This window comes from Pholcus phalangioides, unplaced genomic scaffold (assembly GCF_987345545.1).
Source record: "Pholcus phalangioides strain wild (caught in Gottingen) unplaced genomic scaffold, Ppha-v1.0 ptg000011l_1, whole genome shotgun sequence".
NCBI classification, from domain to species: domain Eukaryota; kingdom Metazoa; phylum Arthropoda; class Arachnida; order Araneae; family Pholcidae; genus Pholcus; species Pholcus phalangioides.
Genome location: NW_028301604.1, coordinates 41,351,368 through 41,371,957, shown reverse-complemented (window position 1 = coordinate 41,371,957; position 20,590 = coordinate 41,351,368). Strand labels below are relative to the sequence as shown.

The 20,590-nt window shown below is 39.3% G+C and overlaps 1 protein-coding gene across 2 annotated transcripts in view; it reads right to left on the bottom strand.

Annotated features, from left to right (window-relative positions):
- LOC149080429 (kinesin-like protein KIF28) overlaps positions 1-19,847 on the bottom strand; it is a 1,038,199-nt gene extending 1,018,352 nt beyond the window's left edge. For both annotated transcript variants that reach the window (XM_089239551.1, XM_089239552.1), the window contains exons 1-2: positions 19,643-19,847; positions 7,800-7,932 (exon numbers count right to left, since the gene is read on the bottom strand). In XM_089239551.1, coding sequence (XP_089095677.1) covers positions 7,800-7,932; positions 19,643-19,810 — 301 coding nt within the window. In that variant the 5' untranslated portion in view covers positions 19,811-19,847. The remainder of the gene's footprint in view (positions 1-7,799; positions 7,933-19,642) is intronic.
- Positions 19,848-20,590: the final 743 nt, after the last annotated feature.

Genomic DNA, 20,590 nt, shown 5'->3' with positions numbered 1-20,590 from the left:
TTGTTTTGTATTGTATCAATGTATGTACATATCAAATTTCATTAAAATCGGTACAGCAGTTCTAGAGATAATCGACCAGGTCTGCAAATTCTCTTAATTTCTTTCAACAGTGTAGTAAACAAAAGGTAGGAGCCGATAAATGGTTGTACACGAAGATGTGAAAAATTTTAGATATCGAAAAGGATGGTGTGTGGATTAGGGCATCGTCGTCTTAATGCATGGGTCGGTCTCACCCGGGCACCTCAGGAGAAGAGGGGCCTCACAAAACTAAAATCAGGTTGAATTTTTTAGAATTTACAAGGTAGGGCCTCAGAAAAACCACTTGGCCCGGTGGCCCATGATGCTCTTACGACAGCACTGGATTAGGGGAGAAAGAAACGTCCACATACAGTCATTTCATTTTATCCAAGACATCGTTGAGTGTTCTCATACCAATTTGTGTAGTCAACGGTAATCGTATCTCATCCTTTCTCCTTGTACTTCAACAAACTCAACTGGAAGCAGCTTTGCTGTCCATGACTTAATTTCGGTAAGTGCTATCTCAGTTGCTACTCTATAGCAGTGTTTCTAAACCGAAGGGCCGCGGCCCAGTATCGGGCACCGACATCATTCATACCGAGCAGCGAGTGATTTCGCCGTTCAAGTTTTCCCATTAGTGGTGTGTATGACTAAGCCTTCTACGTGGAAAATTAAATTGACCGGGCCGCGGGCTTTTAAAGGTTGAGAACCGCTGCTCTAAAGGAGTTTCTCTAATTTTGGGGGCATTTCGCGAATGCATAAAACGTTTACTCGGATATTCTTGAGGCATAAAGCTTTTATGACTATCATCGATGGAAACAAGGACAGATATCAGAATTTAGATACAGTAGAATCTCGATTATCCAGGAGGTGGACTTTCCAGGAAGCGGATCAACCGAGTTACAAAATTTCCGAAACTACGGATAGCCGAGCATGAAATTATTGCTCAGATAACGTAATGTTGAGAATAATATTTTATTTGGTAATTAGAAGCAGCATTATTATTGAAGTGATGATTATATGTACACTATTCTAATTATTTTTATGTAAACAGCGGTCTCTAATAGAGAGAAATTATTCCAAGGACAACACCATGAAACCCAAATTTTATGGCTTTACTGGCAGCCAGGACCTTCGACTTGTAGGGGCCTTGGGTAAAGTGATCATTTAGAACCCTGTTCAAGATGTTCTCGAATCTTGTTTGGAATTGTCTATAGTGTTATGTTAAACTCTCTTCCATACAACGATATACAGGGCAACAACTACGAGGGAGGAGGCGAGTCTGGTGGCCCAGGCGCTGCACCTGAAGGACACAGATACGGCACCTTTACACCTCCTCCAACTCAACACTACAAGGGGGAGGGTGCAAAAATGCGTGTCAGCCCCGACTGACCAAGCATCTCGTTGCGGCCTTGCATACTTTACTAAGATAAATCCTTCTATAATGATATATTTTTTAGGATATTTCAAAACCACTCCTCTCCAACAATATTTTTTTCATTCATGATTTCACTGAAAATCATTCTTTTTTTGAAGTGTTAATGAAGTTGACGATTTAACTCTTTGTTACTCTGAAAGCTCTTCAGTTAACTTGAGGAATAACAGGCAGAACGATCTTAGCTCAATAAATATCTGATTTAGAAACAATAAACTTAAATTAAATGTAGATAAAACTAAATTTGTCATTTGTTTTACAATTACACCTGAATTAAATTACTCATTTATTGGATAATGAACTTATTGTGAATATTTTGATATTTTTAAAATTTAAACTCACAGTTTACGAAATACATAGATTCTTTTTAAATGAAATAGAGGTGTTGTGAATTGGATCAGATGCCATAAGCAAAAATATTTATCTTCCCACTTGATTATGTATTTTTCTGCAATCATTGTTGGTGTGACTAATGCAGGGCTACAACAATCGGAAAAAAATTTAGACGCCAAGATTCTCAGACTTCGTTTCAGTTATCGTTAGTAAAAAAAATTAAGCGCCAGTGTCAACCTTTTAGTCGTTATGGTGACCGTGAGCATGGGCTTGAAAAAGCCCCGGACTCAGGGGCGGATTAAGCGAGGGTGCAAGAGGTGCGGTGCACCCGGGTGGCAGGTTGTTAGGGGCGGCATCTTGGACTTTCACTGGACACAAAAACTTTTAAAAATTTCCAACAGTAAAAATTCGCATGACGTCACGTTTACAACGCAGGTGTTGAGGTAACTTGAGAAAAAAGCCAGGGCCTTGGACAGTATTACCAGAAATAAAAATGCACTATCACAAGAGGCAAACAGTAATTTTTCCGGAAGTCAAATAACGCAAAGAAAACAATTCGTCTTCCCACTTGCCCGGTCCCTGAAACATGAGAGAGAGAAACGCCTTTGAAATAAATTTCTTTATAAAAATCGCATCGTTATTCATCAACTTTACATCATAAGTAATGGTGGCCTATCAGTAAGTGCTGTTTTGTGAATTATCTGGTATAATCAAGAATGGTAAAATAACGAGAGAGAAAAAGACAGCAACTCCATTTTTTGAAAACGCATTTTCTTCAACAGCGGAAAGTATGGTCAAGCACATTTTCTCGGCGAAGAATTGTATGAGGTTTTCTCCTAAAAACAAAATAAGTTTATCCCAAAGTCTCCTAGGATACAGCTCAGTCAGCCTCTGAATCATCTTCAGGGGCAGCACATATGGCTTTGCACACGGGTGGTGGGTAAGCTCGAGCCGCCCCTGCATTGACTAGCAGCATTATTAATTCCCACGTAACAGCATTGTATGAATTCAATGACGTGTGATTCAAAATGATTCCAGCTGTGTTTTATTTCCTATTTCGCAGATCGTTACGCTAATCAATTTGTGAATTCTGGGAAATTCGAACATGACTAATACTATCATAGTGGTTCTTGAAGGGTGCATCGCGATGAACTGCGACATTGACGAGTGCTTGTTCAGTTCTTTCGGAAAGTTCTTTTTTAAACGATTATCATTTCTTACCAAACTATTCTGGGGAGTCGCGGATAAACGTTGTCATGGCAAGGGAGTCGTGGAAGTTTGAGAACCACTGACTTATTAGTTAAGTTTGAATAAGGTTTGACAAATATCGACACAAACAATCAAATATTCACCACTATGGCCAAAATATTTCTGTTCGTGACTTGCAAAGTTCGTAAGGCGAGGAGTGGCTAATTATGGTTTTTGGGGGACGCAAAATAATTTTTCGCACCGGGCCGCGAAATTCCTAAGCCCGGCTCTGACAGTAGTGCTCTACCCATTCTACAGTCTCCTGTAGATTTTCAAATGCCTTTTGCATGCCTCTACAATTTGTCAGGAGATGGACACCATCGGTATACTGGCTGATCATACCTCGCTGGGGGCCCAGAAAATCATTCACAGTGAAAACAGCTGTGGGCCCAGCACGCTGCCCTGAGAGACCGAGGCCCTGACTGGTCTAACTGACGAGAGGGAGTCTCTAATTTGAACCTGAAATATTCTTTGGCCAAATAATTCTCTATAAAGTAAATAAATTTCGTTGGTAGGTTTAAATCAATCATCTTGGCAAGCACGAACCTCCTTGCCAACAATAATAAGGCATGATTTTTCCCCCAGTCGGTCTTTTGCCGAAGTTATAAAGGGGAGTGACAACGAAAAAGAGGGGAGGAGCTTTGTGCTGATGTTGATAGAGACATGGTTGGAGATCTCAGGGGGAGCAGAGAGATTTCGGGGGAAATAACCCCATCGGTTAAGAAGGGTCGGCACCCGCTGGACAGGGGGAGTTCGCTGGGGGAAGAAGATTTTGAGAAAAAGTTGGAGAGAGTACTTGGCAGATGTCACCTTGAGAAATATTGTAGACAGGGTCTGCGAGAACGAACGTGGAGGAGGCTGTTGCGCAGGTAGCCAATGAGAAGATGACAAATGATGAAGTTCTGGCCAATGGCGTGCTGGGTCTCGGAGACAGTGTGGGGGGCACTGGGTCAGTGCCTCGGAATGAGAGGGACGGTAAAAGGAATCTATGAAAGAGATACGGGACGAACTAGAAACAGTAATATTAATAGCCAAAAATGTCACTACTGAATTAAACCCCTGGGAAATAGTGGATAGATTGAATCTACTACTTACCGGTCTCTTGGAAGTTTTAGCCTAAAATTAAGCCTAAAAATTAGTAATAGAGTAAAGGAGAGTTTTGCTCCCCCCACCTAGGTCTTGTAATATATTGTCCTGGAACGCCATGAGCCTTAAATCCAGTCTAAACGAATTTAAGCAAACAATTATAGATTTTAATATAGATATTGCGTTAATACAGGAAACTTGGTTGATTCCGAGCGACAAAAAAGATGAAGGTCAACAACTTCCATTGTTTAAGGAAAGACCGATTACACAATAAAGGGGGAGGGGGTAGCAATTTTTATTAAGCGAAATTTACCCTTTAACATGCTTGACTTGAGCAGTCTGACTCCACGGAGGTGATTGGAGTGACAGTGAGGGTCCATTCACAAGGAAGAACCGAACGGTGATGCCGAAACATTTTTCGAACCTCGTTGCAACAATATTTGACTGCGGGGGGGGGGGGGGGGTAGAACACAGAAGCAAATAAACAAGTGAATTATAATATTGATTAAAGAAAAAGGAAATAAAAATAAATAAACAATTTTCAAAGGTTCAAGAGCCCTTCGGCCAGAACCTCGGCTCCTCAAGAACTTCAGAAGATCATGGTGATTTTATAGTTGATTTTTTTATTGTATATAATGATCCACCCGTTGACGAGTGCTGATTATGTGGAAAAAAATGAATTTTTCGGCCACACCCGTCCTCCGGGTATGCTTCGATATCTCTGAGATGTGAAACAGGTTGTGTCTGATCTTGAAAGGTCGAAGGAGCCTTCAAGTTTTCTTCACGTCTGGTTGGGTGTTTCAATTTTAGCGGGGGCCATGTTTGGTGTTGGTGGTGGTGGTTGGGTGTTTCAATGATGAGAAACGAAACTTGGTTACGAGAGACTCATTCATTCATAAGAAAAATATCGCTCACAAATTAAAAAGAATTTCAATTGAAAAGTAAAAATTACCTAAGGAATCAGGTTAGCCACCCCTTCAAAAACAATGAAATGCATGCACAATATGGGTATATAAGTGACGCAAAATGTATCTGTCTATTTAGAATTCAACAAATCATAAATAGTCAGTGCTCGGTATAACGTCACTCGGGGACCAAATAAAAATGACTATAAGCGGAGATAACGAGTGGTCCCAATTCACTAATTATGCTGGCAGGCACTAAAAAAGGGACGATATCATGGCCTTCACATCCTGGAGCAGGGCTCCTAGGCTGGCATCTTTTGCGGGCCCACCGACCAGATTTTCACGGGCCCCTTTATGATGAATTTATAGCGTGAAAAACCAAAAAAATTGTGAAAAGTGTCCCGTGGCCCAGGGCTGGAGCCTTGTCAGCCCACCCCTTGTGGGGCCATGGACGCTGTAGGCATCCCCCATCCTGCAGCAAGGTCTCAGGCTGGGTTCTTTGGTGGTCCATAGCTCACGGGCCACTCTACAGTGAAAAGCGAAAAAAAATAGTGAGAGAGGAATCGTCCCGTTCCCCTGGGTGGTGAGAGGCATGTTTATAGTGTAATTTATGCTTGATGACGTTAATAGTGTTGATGTCACAACGAGGTCGTTATTGTACTTTGTCAAGCCTCTCTCGCTGTCATCCTTATATAAGATTTTAAATTGAAAATTGATTCAAAAAAATTATGTATCGATAGGTTTTCTTTCCATGTGTAGCATGACATTTTTCTTCTATGAACACAGGGTCGTAGCGTGCCCCAGCCTAGTTATGGGACTGTATGAACATAGAATAGTTATTCCAGACAACCAGCTTTCCCGGGTAGATAGAGCAAGGCAAAGCGCTTGGACAAAGGCTATGGTGCGGAGTGATCAAAGAAAAGCCGTTGGGTCGCAACAGGCAAAATTAACCATTTGAGGAAAGCAAACCACATGCTTGAAAAAATCAGAAAATTCGCATTTTTATTAATTTTTACGAATTTGAATGACTAATTAGTTAATTAATTGAGATTTTAATTCGCTTCAGGATTGTTGTCATTACTAAATGACAAGCTTTCAAATTTATAAAAATTAGAAAATACGCATTTTTACTAATTTTCACGAAAGTTACTAAATGACAGCTTTTACCGAAGTGCTTAGTAAAAGACCGAAATGTATACGTTTTTAAGCGTATTTCGGGCTTTTACCAACTCGACTTAGTAAAACCTAGGTTTTACCACTTTTCGGGCTTTTACCGTATAACATATATACCAATAAAACTCAACGTGATGAACTCAAATGCATAGCACGTTAAAAATGATGATATGAGAGATCAAAACCATTGAGAAAATGACAAAATCTGTGATACGTGGATGAGCATACGAGTTCTGTTGGCAATTTGTTATATACTCTTCCAACTCGACATCGGAAGTTATAAAATTTAGCATTATTCCTGGCAGTTGGAATTTTAATTTGCAATGGATGTCTTTTTTCGTTGATAGTCTGGCAATGATTTCAAAAAATGGAGTTGACTGACCCGATGATGATTTGTATTACAGAGCAATACCGTAAAAATCATTGATATTGCTTTGACAATACGAGCAGATATGTTCCGGCATCCCTGCAAAATTGTTTGCTTTTTTCACACTATAATGGAAGGGCCCGTGAGAATTCTGACTGGGGTGGGGCAAAAGATCCCAGCCTAGGGGGGCCCTGCTCTAGGATGAGGGTGGTGCATAAGGTGGTCCATGCCTCACCAAGAATTTGTTCTACAACAGTCAAATGAAAGCAAAGGAAAAATTCGGCTTTTCACTTGTCCGGTCCCTGGAGTACCAGAAACACCTTTGAAAAAAAATTTCCTTATAAAAATAACCTCGTCATATATCATCTTTACAGGGTAAGTGATGATGGCACACAAAAAAAAGTGCTGTTTCAAGGATTAAGTTATCTAGTATTATTAAGAATGGTAAAATAATAATGGAACAAAAAATAATAATTCTACTTCAAAAGCGGGATCTATGGTCACCCACATTTTGCACGGTAAACAATTATGTGCGGCTTCCTTTTGATAAAGACGTCAGGTTTATCTCGAAGTCCCCTTCACTGAAGCCCTTTCAGCCTCCTGCCAGGTTTGCCATTAGGAGCGGCATATGAGGCTTCGCACTCGGGCGGCAGGTAAGCTCGAGCCACCCTTGCTCATGACAATTAGATCTGTTTACAATTTCGACAATTAGTATGCAAATTGGTAGGCAGGTAATTCTAGCTAGGTACGGGGGAGGGGGGTTCCTCAGAAAAATCAGTTTGCTCAAGGGCCCCATGATGCTGTTGAGAAAGCCCAAGCTTACTTTATGAAAATTGCACGAAATCTCAGTATTAACGTGATTTAGTTGCAATATTTTATTAGTTTTTCTGCATTTCTACCGTCCTTTTACATAATGAAGGCATTTAACTATGCAATCAATCGAAAATTTTAGGATTTTTTGCCGGGATGTGTGATGCTGGAAAAAAATTTTACATAAAAAAAATTCGATACTTTTTGTGGCGCCCCATTTTTTCTGATGCCCTAAGCACGTGCTTATTTTGCTTAATGGCTAATCCGGCCCGCTTATTTTCAAGGAAGACAATGCTTCAAATTCAAAGATTATTTATTTTATTTCAAGTAGGGCCATGTTTCAATTAAAAAAAAAGATAAATTTCCTTCTACTGTACATCAATTCATAATTTTACACAAAGAATGGAATCTGGAAAACAATCACCTTTATTGGAGTCATATCCTATAACAGACCATGATTTCCCTGATCCTGTTTGACCATAAGCGAATAATGCAGAATTGTATCCTTCCCATGCATTACGGAGAACACCTCTTCCAAGATCACGGTATACTTTTTCCTAAGAATAAAAATTTCGCAGGTTTAGGCTGGGAAAACACTATAAAAGTTTGACAAAAAATCTTTTACAAAACTTTAAAAAACATCCTATAAGCCGATTGGTTACATTCGTTAAAATGTCATCGATATGCGTCTATTGGATACATTTTCAAATTTTATAAAAGAAATTTATCAAACTTTTATTGTGTAATGCCGGCTTTAGAGAAAAATAACATAGGCCGGGATTACACTATAAAAGTTTTGTAAAAGCTTTTTGATAGAACTCGAAAAATTCAACCAATAAGATCACCGGTTGCACTTGCTCGAATGTAACCGATGCGCTTATTGGTTGAATTTTTTTTCAGTTTTATAAAAGAACTTTTATTAAAATTTTATAGTGTAATATATATATTCCAACCAATAAAGTTCATAGGTTACATTCGAGCAAATGCAACCCATAATCTTACTGGTTACTATATCTATTACTACGTATAAGGATACGTCTTCAAAAAGTTTCGAAAAAATTACCGCTGATTCTACGCATTTAAATATGCACCGAAATGTAGAAAAATCCGGCGGAATTATTATGGGTCACTCAAAAAATTGTAAATATTATTATTTTGATTGTCAATAAAGGCCAAGAATTAATTTAAAATCCCGCAACCTTAGAATCTTAGAGTGACGTCGTTCAACAGGCACATGATCAAGTTAAGGCGCCTTAATATACTATTAAAAGAGATAAATCCAGATCAAGTACTGCATAGACAAAGGAAGAGAGAGAAAAAGAGAAACAATTAGTTTCTAAAATATAGAAGCGCATGAGGAAAAGAAAGTGAAAAGAGTTTTTTTCATGGATATCGCCAAAAACCTGGAGAGGCGATGAGTAGCCTTCTGGTATAATTTTTAATTATATTTTGCTTATCCATTTTTGCGACACCATGGGACCCTTACCTTGTCAGAAACACCTGAGTGTGTTCTATTGCTCTAAATATGGGTGAAATTTTAGTTACCAGTTATTTAAAATTATGAATTTGACGTTTATGGTGTTGGCGTCATCTCTCACCCCCCCTCAAGGTGGCGTGTGGGAAAGACATTCCCCATAGATATGATATAACACTAGATCACGCATGCAGAGTTGCTTTTTGTTTCCTGCACCAAACCGCGTGAGTACCGAGTGTGTACTTTTACGGTGCAAAGAAGAAATTTCTTTTTATTCCAATAGGTACTACACATGTGGACACCATGAGTGTTTGAAAAATCACCCGATATTCCGAAATCTTGCAGTGCTTCAGGTTACAAAGGTCACCCCGGCGGGGACCTATCGGTTAGAAATTCTTGAATATGGACTAGATCACCGTTTCGGTTAGTAAGTGCTTTAGGTTGCAAAAAAACATTTATTAAAGGTGGCGAAATACCTTTCACGAGTGAATTAAATTTTCTTTTTCGTATTACTATATATATATTCATTATTTGCATATTTTTTTCCGCGAAGTGTCCCACTGATAGAGGCTTGGCGTACACTTTCGTTTCCGTTAAAGCTTTTTTCAGCTTTGTTATGCATTAAAATACACCATTTAGATAAATAATAATATTTGTTGTCGTTGTATATCAATTTGGAATGAATATATTGCGATTAACATTTTCTAAATTGATTGTTTTGTGTCTTCGAATGAAAATATCTTTAGCGTAAAGTTGAAAATATTTTGACAATTTGTCAGATGTGTACATTTCGGGTATGGAATATCCATGGAAAGTAAATTTTCAGCTCCTATGGTTAATTCATAGCCGTGGCTCATCCAATTATGACTGTCTTGGTGTGCTGCCATGGCCCGCACAAGGGTCTGGTCGACAGTACTGAACTTTTTTTGTTGTTTTTTTCTGAATAGAAATTCACTGTACAGGAGCTAACAAATCAGGAGCTGAAAAATCTGGCCTAGCGCCCAGAAGCATACGTGGGGGGATAGGAGACGTGTAGCCCCAAGCCGACCAACAAATAAAAAATAATAATATTTCAGTAAAAAATTAAAATATCGAAAAAAAACCTATTATATATTATTTTAATCAGTTTCTGTTAATTTAAACGCTTTTTTGAAGATTGGTAACTAAAAAATTTTCAATTCACCAACCACGAAGATAGCGCGCCAACTTATGGATACCCTGCTTTTGTTATTCAACTCGTCACGTGAAGGGTGCGTGCTTCAAAAGAAGAGGAAGCCAGGCAATAGTATGAGCAGTCCAGTTAATCTGATTTATCTATGGCATTCCCACATCAAATAATTCCCACGAATCAGAATTCACCATGTTACTGACGTACCACAGGATCAGGTCACGTCAAAGTAGTGTGTAGCCGAAGATGATTTCACTCTCAGCTGACCATAGGAAGGTTTCAACAGCTGTCGGGAGGGAGAGAGAGAGAGAGAGGCAAGGGAGGGAGAGAAAGTGAGAGGGTAAAGGAGAGGGGAGAAAGTGTGCACGAGTGTGTTCCGCGAAGTATGAAATTATGTCGAAGCAGGGACGCCGGAACATATCTGCTCGTGTTGCTAAAGCAATACCAATCATACCAATCACCATTTGAACATAGCTAAAATATTGCACTGAAAGCGCTTTTTTTTTAAATCAAAATTTTTGAAGACATATCCTTGGGACTCTTTCCATGTGAGGAGTTGCACTGCAAAGTGTACTCAGTTGCCCAAGGGTCCCTGTCTTTCGTCCACGTGAATTTGGGTGCCATGCCCGCAGAGTGGTTATCAGCTTGGTAGATAACGACGCATTCAACGGTACGTACAGGAGCAACCTGTTCGATTTTAAACACTACTACCTCAATTTCATTTCAGTGTATGTGGATGGCCGCCCAGTTTCACACAAACCTCTGGAGCCCAACTTTCAGACCGGGAACATAGTCAGAGCTTACAACAACCTCTTCAGACCTGAGGGGAGGATCATGGAATAGATATAACACGTGAAGAACTTCAAAAAGGTTACACTCTGTTTTGTTTTTCATTGCTTCCGGATCAGAGTGACTGCGGATGCTTACGTTTGGTCAGACAGGTTAATTTACTCGTGGAATTGAAGTTTTCTAATGCTCTACCCAAAACCATATCAGTAATAATATACGGCGAATTTCAAAGTCTAATCGAGATAACGAAATCCAGGAGTGTGCTCTGCGATTTTTGAAGTTAATGGATTCCGATCAAATTCGAAGGGCCCTAGGAACGAGCCCGATCACGAAGAACATATTCAAAGATGTTACAGAAATACTCTCTTGCAAATGAAATCATCCGTTTACGCAACGACGAAAGTTGCCAGCGACCGTCATCAGCTTCGAACAGTTCACCTCATCAAAAGAAGCTTGTGCCTCCCATGATGAGAATGGTTTTTCTTGGAGAATTCGATCGACAACTGCCATACGGTCATTACAGCATCTCGAGCTCTGTTCCATCATCTCGGTGAGAGAGAGAAAAAATAACTCTTCCGGTGCTTTTTTCTCCCCAGTGAGAAAATCTCCCAGTTGGTTTTTTTGAGGGGACCTTTTTTTCCACCTTAAAAAAAATAACGGGAGGAGATGCAAAGAAAGTTCGCCCAGTCAATCACTCGGTCACATTAAATTAGCCGTGGCCGGGGAGGTTGATAACGTGCATCTCTCGGTAACAGAGGTGGCTCCTCTGACTAATAATCTCGTATATAAAAAAGACAAAGTAAATATGACACCACATGAAACATATGAAAAGAAAGAAAAGAAGCTCGGGTAAAGCTGACGATGACCCCCTCGATAAGACTTTAACGACGATATCCTTATCCGCAGCTCGGTGGGTGAGGAAGGGGTGGAGGGGAGAGGGAGCGGGCTGCTCCTCATCCGGCTCTCATAGACATAACACAGGCTTTGCACCCCCATTATATAACTACTACCGGGTATCGAACTCGCAACACCTCTAAACATCCTTTGGTACTTCAGGCGAGTATCTTATCGACCTGGACTACCATGCCAAAATAATTTGTTGATCATTATAACACCACCTTCACTGAAGCATTTTTGTTGTCGCGAAAAATTAGATTTCAATTCATGAAGTTTCAAGAATCTTGCATCCGACTTTTCCGGATATTACATTGCAAATGTCTTATGGTGAGTCTCATAGTGTCTTACAATTTGCTCTTCGAAAACCAGCCAGCGAAGCGCAGTATATAAGGCACTGAACTCCTGTTGCATCTTCATTTTATCCAACGAAATAGTCTTCTGCCAAATTTCTTTGAAAATTGTAAGATTTCCCGTTTTTTGAGCGCAGATGACGTACTGGAATCTTGACGAATATTTTTTGATGATGTTTCCGGATCAGACAGCTCATTCTCAGTAACTGATTTTCTGATAATAAATCTATCCATGGTTTATCTAGGCCAGCGGTTCTCAACCTTTTTTGACCCGCGGAGCACTTTTTAGTAAAAAAATTCTATGGCGGAGCCCCGTAGGCCTATTTTTTAGTTATTCATCAAAGTTACCGATTTATTTTTACTATTTAAAAATATTTATAAATATAATATTTAATTTTACTGGTTTTTTTTATTTTCCTCGAGCGGCCGTGTAGCCCCTGGAGAGTGCAAAAGGAAACCAAGGGCTTCGCGGAGCACCGGTTGAGAACCGCTGATCTAGGCTACGTCGACCAAGTATCAACTCCAAAGACCAACTGGAAAAGACTGGACAGGGACAACAAGTTTCCGTTTCATCTCATAAACTGTTGGCTATTTCCCCCCCCCTTCCCCGTACAAGCGATGTACACCGTGGGAAACAGGACTTCACACCACAATCTGTATTAAAAACTCGACAAACAATGTTTTTCTCCAAAGGACGAATACAAAAAAAAATGGAACTGCAAAAATCCCCATCCCACGATTACTTGTTTCGCGACGCAGGGTAAGATAATTAAAGTGAAGATGATAAAAAGTCTCTTTTGGACATAAAACCGCAAAAACCACAGCCGGCGTGAAGGAAATCCCGTACTTGTTCTGACATTTCAAAGTAAGACGCTTGGTGGGGAGAAAATATTCGGGGAGTGTGTAATATAGAGGTTCAGTATGTTAGCTGTATGACAATACGCAGTAGCGTAAAAACTAGCAGCCTTCCTTCTCTATCCATTTCGAAATGTCTGAACGTTCCCTGTTGTTGGCTAGATGTTCCACCCGTCCCGTGGCCTTTGTATTGAAAAGAATAAAAATTATTGCTTCCCCGAGACGACCTCGGATCCTGACAGACTTTTATGATCTTTTACTTTAATTATTTTACCCTGCGTCGCGAATCAAGCGATCGTGGGATGGGGCTTAAAGATGACCAGACCCTCCCCATTTCGGGGAGGAGAAAAAGAGATGATGGTAGTTTCACAAAAATAAACAAACTGGTTTTAAAAAACATGGGGAAAACAAAGGAAAAACATGGACAGGATCCCTATATGTTTCAAGCACCAGTGGTTGTTTGGCCCCCTTCAAACAACAAAATTTCAGCAAAATTTCATCAGCTCTGCCCCTGTGAATCCTAACTCATATTTTCATAAAGGGTGGTTGGTGACGTAAGTATTATCCAAACACACCCCCCTTGTCATCAAAAGTCAGCTAATCCGAAACCCCTTCCCCCCCCCCGTCGATGATGACGTAATACTTGAACTAAGTAGTCCATTTTCCCTCAGAATATTCAGGGGAAAAAATTCCCTGCTCGCGCCAGTTATTATCGTTGTGAGGAAAAGAAATGATCGGGCTCAGAATTGGCGATTTCTATGCCCCACATCCAATCACTATGCGATATTTGTGAGCCAATCAGCAAGATTCTACGCAAAATAAGAAGAAACGAAATAGGATGCTGTGTTTCAAAATGTGGCAAACTTGCTAGGTAGTCTGAATGGCGTTTATGGCAAACAGTGCAGAGGCCTTCTATCTCTAGGAGGTGCCGTTTCCTTGTGTTTAGTGGTAGCCCTTGTTCACCAGTGGTTCCCAGTACAAATGACGATGATCTGCTAAACGATATTTATGGCCGACCATAAACCCTACTGTTATCGAATGTTGGAAAATTTCCGACTATGTTAAAAAAAATGCGCGGATCGGCCACTTTCATTTGCCACGCACACTGGACATTTGATCTTTCTGGTTCCGAGTTTCAAGACCCCTCAAGATATTTCCACTGTAGTGCCGATGATGACTGCCTGTATAATGAAAAACAGGAAACGGGGACAATAATTTTTTACCTCTTCGCCCCGAGGCCTCGCATGCGCATGAATATGTTCTCTGCCTCGGAAAAAATAGTATTGTAAATTATGAAGTTTGTATGTTTTTTAATTGTAATTTTAAATAATTGTTTTTTTAGTTGTAGTTATTGATTGTAATTAATTTCGAATCTTGATCGGTCAAGGGTTTCAGAATGCTCTCGAGCACCATATCGGGCACTTTCATCGAGCACTCTTCATACTTCGGCGAGTACCAGGTTGAAGATGCTTGACTTATACGGTAAATCACTCAGTCCCTCAATTTGGAAGTCATACAAGCATTCACTTGGTCACTCATACGGTCAATCACTCAGTCACTCACTTTGGAACTCATACAAGCATTCACTTGGTCACTCATACAGTGAATCACTCGGTCACTCATGTGGTCACTCACTTGGTCAATCATACGGTCAATCCCTCAGTCACTCACTTGGAAATTTATACAAGCTTTACTTGTTCACTCACTTGGTCACTCATACGTTCCATCACTCAGTAACTCTCTTGGTTGTTGACAACTCACACGGTCAATCCATCGATCACTCACTTGGACATTCATACCGTCACTCAACCGGTCACACATACAGTCAATCACTTGGTCATTCATACGGTCAATCACTTGGTCACTCATATGGTCAATCACTCAATTATTCGTTTGAACACTCATACGATCACACTCTTACTGTCAACTTCACACTCACAGATACAGTCACTAACGTGGTCAGTCATTCTGTCACTCGCTTAGTCATTTGTACGGTCACTAACGCATTCCTACAGTCAATTTTACACTCACTTGGTCACTCTATCACTCGCACACAGTCAATCACTCATATGTTCAGAGCAGGTGAAATGTCAGGTGCGAAATTTTCAGTGGCCAAATTTACCGGGGCGAAATCTTCAGGAGCCAAATGTACCGGGGCGAAAGTAACGGGGATGAAACGTTCCAAGGGCGAAATTTCCGGATCCCATGTACAGGACGACCAACAACTTTCAGCCATCCCGTTTTCTTCATGTCGGGCCCCACATGGTTGTTGTTGGCAGGGCTCCAGCCAGGGACGATTCTTGTCTCGTTTTATATAAGAAATTTTTATATTTACAAATTCCGTATCAAACTTTTGAAACATTCATAAAAAAATATAAGTATGAACCGGAAGTGAAAGAGGGTTGACCGTGTTAATCAGGGGTTTGAAATACATACTTTTATGCATTATACAACTGTAAATTATTATTTGGCCGTAAAAGAGGGGATGACCGCATCTGAGGGGTGTACGTTAAGAGGGGTTTTACTGCCATGCAACTTATGAGCACGAATTTGCATGCTAACTGCAGCCACCTTCAGCTTGGCGAAAATAATTTAGCCAATCCCGAGAGAGAGATGTCACGTGACATTGAAAAATAAAAAAAACCCGGTTGCTAACAGCAGTGTGTTCCACGCGAAATTCAACGGTTACTGATAAGATCAATCGCAGCAGCCGAACCGTAGTGACGGTTCAGTTCGAAGCCCCAATAATACCATTTTTTATTGTTATTAGTAGAGCCAGGATTATATGCGCTTAAAAAGTGGCAAAATATGCTCTAAAAATATGCAAATATGCACTTAAAATGCTGAAATATACACTCAAAAATGCCAAAATATATTCTGTCTTCATACACACCCATATTTTTATGGGTATCTTTTTCCAGCCACTTCGTTTGGCAATTTGCCCGTTGTGGCCTTTGTGTTTGTATTTAAAAAAATCCTAAAAAAATTCGAAAATATGTACAAAAATGAGAAAATATGCATTAAAAAATAACTATGCAAAAAAAAAAATCAAATATATTTTTAAAATACATATTTTCTATTTGTTAGTGCATATTCACTTACAAAAAAATATCTCTGCATATGCAAATAACTTCTAATATTTTTTATTTACGCATTTTTAATTTTTAGTTAGCCATGGCTGTGTTTAGTAACGAAATACCAGTAAAAAAGAATTTCGAGGCTATTTCTAAAAGACGTTATCTCTAGAAATAGCGTTACAGTGAAACAGTTCATATTTGGGGGGGGGGGGAGGAATCCCACCTGCGAGGAAAAAAACAGATGTTATGAAAATATTGTGAGCAATATTCATTTGAAAAACTATGAAAAGTGATTGAGCTTCAATAAACCTTCACAAATATGCACTTATTCTGAAAATTCTTTGATTTATGCATTAATGCTGAAAAAGGCCCCGGGCTCTAGTTATTAGGTATGGTATTAGCTTATTTCAAACAGGAAAAGAGTATGTAGGTGGTCACATTCTTTACCCCTGAAGAAGTCTGACCTTTCCTTCTGCCATTAAAGAAATACATTAACCGAGAAAAAAGCATGCTTAGGACATCAAACGAAAAAGGACACCACAAAAGAAATCTAGTAATTTTTCCCCTTGAAAACCTCCCCTCTTGGAGTTTTAAAGCCCCATCCCACGATCACTTGCTTCGCGACGCAGGGTAAGATAATTAAAGTAAAAGATAAAGTCTAAATAAAAGTCTTTGTCAGGATCCGAGGTCGTCTCGGTCTGGGGAAGCAATAATTTTTATGCTTTTCAATACAAAGGACACGGGACGGGTGGACCATCTAACCAACAACAGGGAACGTTCAGGCATTTCGAAATGGATAGAGAAGGAAGGCTGCTTGTTTTTGCGCTGCTGCGTATTGTCCTACAGCTAACATACTGAACCTATTACACACACCACGAATTTTTTCTCCCCACCAAGCGTCTTCCTTTGAAATGTCCAAACAACTACGGGATTTTCTTCACGCCGGCTGTGGTTTTTTGCGGTTTATTTTATTTTATTTATTTATACAATATTGTTGGCCCTTGGGCCTATACAAGAGGATGCGATTGAGAATGACAAAGATATTGTTTGATGTTGGATAAAAAACTAGTGATAGAGGGAGATTCAACAATAGAGCTTGGGAGTTTGTTCCATTCACCAATGGTATGAGGAAAGAAGCTGTATTTAAAGCAGTCAGTGGAAGCAAAAATAGGTTTTATTTTAAGGGAATGGTCGAGTCTTCTAGAGATGTAGGATGGTTTGGCTAAGATACCAGAAGTATCCATGTTGAACTGACCATGGAAAATTTTATAAAGCAATGTTAATCGAGAGATGAGACGAAGAGTAGAGAGAGGGAGGAGATGAAGTTCATTTGTAAGTTCGGACACAGAAATGAAAGATGACCAGCAGTCGTGAACAAATCGGGCGGATTTATTTTGAATAGATTCAAGTTTGTCTATATTACTGGAGGTGTAAGGGTCCCAGATTTCAGCGGCGTAGGAGAGGACGGGGGATATATAAGTTTATATGTCCAACAAATACTTTTTATCACCTTCACCTTAATTATCTTACCCTTCGTCGCGAAACAAGTAATCGTGGGGTGGGGCTTTTACCATCTGGATTTGGTCTGGAAGTACCAATAGTGCGCACAAGGTGGATGTTTGTAATTTCATCCGGCGGTGCTTCCACTAGCCATAGAGGCCTGTGACATGGGTATCTCTAGATGACGACTGCACCGGAGCGAGGTAACTTCGACTGTCCTTCAGAGTGTTAATTGCATGCCTTCCCGGGAACCTCTAAACTGTCATGATGCTTCCCTAGGGAGCAGGGCCGTAATGTGCCTTTTCGGGACCCGAAAAGGCACACCTTCCTTTTCCTTCGATCCTTTGAAGGACTTTTTCTTCGATCCCTTCTTGAAAGGGTTGTTATTAATAAGTGTGAGTTTTTTGGCCCCCCCCCCACACCTCTATTTTGCTCGGATCCCGGAGGCAGTGCCGCGGTTGCCCCAGCCTAGTTACAGTCCTGCTAGGGAGGCTGGAACATCTTCAAAACTTTCTAACATCACCATCTGTGAATCCTTCTCTCATATATTCCGGAAGACGGATATACAATGTATGAATTCTAAATTTTGACAATTTTCACTACTGAACTTCCGGGAAAAAGGTAAGGTCTTTCTCTGATTTATTTTTTTCAATCTAATTACTCATTTAGTACAGTACTGACATTAGAGATATTTTGTTTCATGAACAGAGAGTTCATGCATAAAAAAATTCAAGAGCACAAAGGTCCGAAAATTTAGGATGTAGGCTGCGTTGCTTGCAGCCCCAATAGTTCATTCTCTGATAAGAAAATGTGTTTGGCAAGTATTACATAAATTATACCTGAGGTTTAGGCCGATTGCAGCTAGTTTTGCTAATATTCGACAACCTATACCAGGGAGTCTTTTTTAATTTCGAATTTGAATATTCAAATACAGTCAAACCTCTCCATCTCGAAACTTTTTCGTGACCGAAAAAAAATTTTGAGGTAGAGAGTTTTCGAGAAATAGGCTAGAGTTTTTTTAGTGAGAAAGGAAAAAATTACAAAAATGGCGAAACATTCGATTGATTATATAATCTAAAAAATGGAGTTCTATATTTGTATGAAATTTATTGGTTAAGTTTACATTAGTTACACAATCAATGTTCAATCACATTATATGCAAATATGTACACTAAAATACATTCGAATTTTTTTTCAAGTTTTTTTTTAGTAATGCCCTAATATGTTCTGAAATTCATTTTTCAACATTGTTCTATTTCTATCTCCGGAGAAAAGCCAGAAAAGAAATTTCTGCACAAAAGAAAAGGAATTTTCACGTTTTCTTTTTACTATCACTGGGCTTGGCCTTCGAGAGAGAGAGTTTTTCGAAATTTACTTCTCTCGAGATGGAGAGGTGAAAATTCATCGATTTAGTACAGAAAATGAATTTTTTTTATTTGTCGAGGTAGAGTTTTTTGAGAAATAGTTTTCGATAAAGAGAGGTTTGACTGTATTGAGATTACAATCTTGGATTTTATTCGTGGCAAGAAACTCTTGGTTTTAAACAAGTAATAACATCAGGGAGCTCATACATAGTGAATCCCACTTATATCGTTTTCCAAAAACTCGTCATAAAAAACGTTGTAGGCGGGAAAACACTCTGAACGGGAAATTTCGATAAGTGTTAGTAAAAGTTAAGATTACGAAAATAAGTCCTACTAAGCGAGAAAACTTTCTATGTGGGAACATTAAGCGGAATATACTGCAGTAATTTTAAATTAATCTACATTTTCAAATACAGTTCTAACGTGTTTCAGAATGTGAAGCTTGTGTGTGTGTGTGTGATTTTTAATAAAATATATAGTTCTATGAACTAAATTACAAAGAATGTATGTAAAATAATCAAGTAAAAATGAGTTTTTACGAATCATAAATTAAAATCCCTAAGGGGCGCAAGACCCAGAAGCGTCGGAAGTGTTTCGGAACTGGATGCTTGACTAGTTTCGCGTAGATTTTGATCTCTGATTTAATTCTGGGGCTACTCGAACGCGTGTCAAAAAATTCTGTGGGTGCTCAAACACCCAGAGCATCCCCAGCTCCGACGCCACTGGCAGGACCCTTTCGTAAAAGAAATGTAAAAAATCAACGAAGTGAGAAACCACTTCAGTAATCGCTCACCTGATCACAAAATTTTTGTCCATTTGGATGCATCTTATCCTGAATGCAATACCCATCAGGTTGCTCCTTGAAACCATCATGAGACCAATAACTGTAATCAAATGTGAACTTTTTGACAGGGTCGTAGGAATCATCCGGGTTTGTCAAAATTGTAACATTTCCCATCATGTCGACAACTGCTTTAGCATTTCTTTGTCTTTCTCGTTGGTTGTGCTTTAGTTAAGTATTTCATCTGAAGAATTTTTTAAAAGCCACAAGTGTTTTAATGCATGGCGTTCGAAATAATACAAATAACGGTTGAAACATAACTTCTTATCATTTTGAATTTTTTTACGTATAAAAATTTTCATCCCATCTTACTATGGTATGATATTCTTTGTTGTAATTAATGATATGATTTTAAGCTTTAAACATTTATGAAGGAAATTAAGTCATATCACACGTAATGGGAATGAAAAAATTGATAAAACATTCCAAATTCTTTTTAAATACGAAAACATTCAAACTCAAATTGAAAAAAAAATTCATAGCTCAACCTCAAGGAAAAAATAGCTTGAGTGAGAAAGAATACCGGTAACACATCATTTCAAAATCACAGATGTCACTGTTATGTACCCTGATAAAAATGTGCAGGGAGAGGTTAACAGAGCACAACCAGGCTCTGTCACTCAAGTTACAGGGCGTACATAATTAAAAGATCCTATTTTAAAGTAGCCTACAGGCGAAACCAGTCATCAGAAAAGTATGAAATTTTGTGGAGGACTTCAGGAAGTGATGGGAATTTGTTTCAGGGGAAAAAAAATTAGTTGCACATGTCGCCACCAAAGGGCGTTTCACTTTGAATACCTGTAGTAAACATGTAAATTTATGTGATGTCAAACAGCAGCTGTTATAAAACCTAGAAACATTCGCGGAGATCTTGTTTCTCAATGTGTTTGCTGCTCATAA